General features: G+C 45.4%; 1 protein-coding gene across 1 annotated transcript; it reads left to right on the top strand.

Annotated features, from left to right (window-relative positions):
- AGABI2DRAFT_120349 (hypothetical protein) lies at positions 1-290 on the top strand (the record flags this gene model as incomplete). The annotated part of the gene is made up of 2 exons (XM_006463473.1): positions 1-64; positions 115-290. The coding sequence occupies 2 exons, from the start codon at positions 1-3 to the stop codon at positions 288-290; spliced, it is 240 nt and encodes a 79-aa protein (XP_006463536.1).
- Between the last annotated feature and the right edge of the window lie 1,515 nt (positions 291-1,805).

The following is a 1,805-nucleotide window of genomic DNA, read 5'->3' as shown; positions in this document are numbered from 1 at the left end:
ATGTCTACGGAGAGGTCTGATGCCGACAGCGCCAAAGACAAAACGCGAGGTGATGAGGCGCCTGGTATTACCTTCTATATTTCCCCGCGAGTATATCACTGATTCTCGAAGTAGATGATGAAAAGAAATTTGAACCCTCCTTGGAGTGCCCCCCGGCTCCCAGGATTTCCACCATCGAGCTACCACCGGATGAAGATGACAATATGATTTCGGGTCCCTCGGGGCCAGACGATGAACTTCCAGAAGCTCTGTTGTTCAGTGATTATGGATACGCAGAGCCTCAAAAGTAGGGGGGAGAGACATGCTGACGACCCTCGCCCCCGATATGGAAACACATTTGCCTCGTTGCACTCATGTCCCTTTGTTGCCCATTTATGATACTTATGTGCTTGGTCGTGTAATATCATGATGACCGAGATAGACTAAGATGATTCAGAGAAAGTGTGATAAGATCAGATGTAGATTGGTGTAGGGGGAGGGGGGTTGTTGACTCGTCGAACGCATTTAGGTATGTCAAGTTGGAGTTTGAGATTCATCGTTCAGGAAAATTAGTGGTCTGTATCTCCCTGGCTATAGTATGTTTTTGGATATCCCCGCATTTTTCAGCCCCTACTCAACATACTAGTACATGGTCATAATCTCATATCCGAGTCGTTAGATAAGACGGCAAGAGTTAAGACGTAGCGACTGAGCCACTATCAAAAAATAAAGTAAAGATACGGACGTGACGGCATCATATTACGGTTGGATACCCTGCGGTAAAAGGAGATGGAGCCATGTATCTTGACGCTGAGGGTTCCATTGACATTGGTGGTGTGAGGCATGACGGGTTCAACACTTCACCTTCGTGCTCAGAATAATCGAGTGACAGCCGTTAGAGCTCTCTCAGTAATCTTTAGTGGAAGCTTTATGACTGAGTCTTCGACATTCATGTTTTGGTTAAACCACGTCAAGCTAGGACTAACTCTCCACAACAAGCTACAGACATGTTTGTGATGACGATGAACACCGAGGATATTTATATAGAATTCCGGCAGCTCAAAGAAACGTAGTCCCCCCTACAGAGTATATTGGTAAATGCGATTCCCGGAGGAGACATAATGCTCACACATCATTTCATCACTGAACTCTCCCAAGTGGTATGTATGTGCTCCAGCCCAGGATACACGGTATTGACGCCAGAAACCCATTTCCTGCGAGCTGTAGAAAGACCTCGCTAACGAAAGTTGAGACACCTTTAAGCTCCGGAAGAGTGTAACTTGTCGATGAGAACTTTACCATGTCATGCCCTTCAACGCTCCAAAATACCAGTCAACGTCAATTTGTGCGTCGTCAAGTGCCGATCTCGTTCAATCCGGGATGCAGTCTGGGTGTAGGGCTAACTGAAACATTCTCGTGAAGATCTGCGATACACTCTTGTGAAGAAAGTTGGGCCGATCCGGATCCAAGTTATTTGATACTCGGCATGAGGAAAGCTCGTGGCCGGATACACGTGTACTTCCTCATAAAGTGAGCCGAGCTGCATGGATTCTCCAAGGATCGGAGTGACAATCCCGTGTGGTGGGCGCAATTCGGCGGATTTGGTCTGGAGAAAAAGGGAAGGCTATTATTAGAGCATTGACTCGTCAACGGCTCGGCTACCCTGTTAATATAAGAGTCACATTTTAATGAGATATTAGGATATAAAGAGGCTATTCTTACTTGTGTATTGATAGATTTAGATACCTTTAGATACCACTAGAAATAGGCCTTGTAGGCAATGAAAGACAATGCTAAATGATATGAAAAAAAAGAACAAATACGAA

This window comes from Agaricus bisporus (assembly GCF_000300575.1).
Source record: "Agaricus bisporus var. bisporus H97 unplaced genomic scaffold AGABI2scaffold_8, whole genome shotgun sequence".
NCBI lineage: Eukaryota > Fungi > Basidiomycota > Agaricomycetes > Agaricales > Agaricaceae > Agaricus > Agaricus bisporus.
This window is presented reverse-complemented; position numbering and strand designations above follow the sequence as displayed.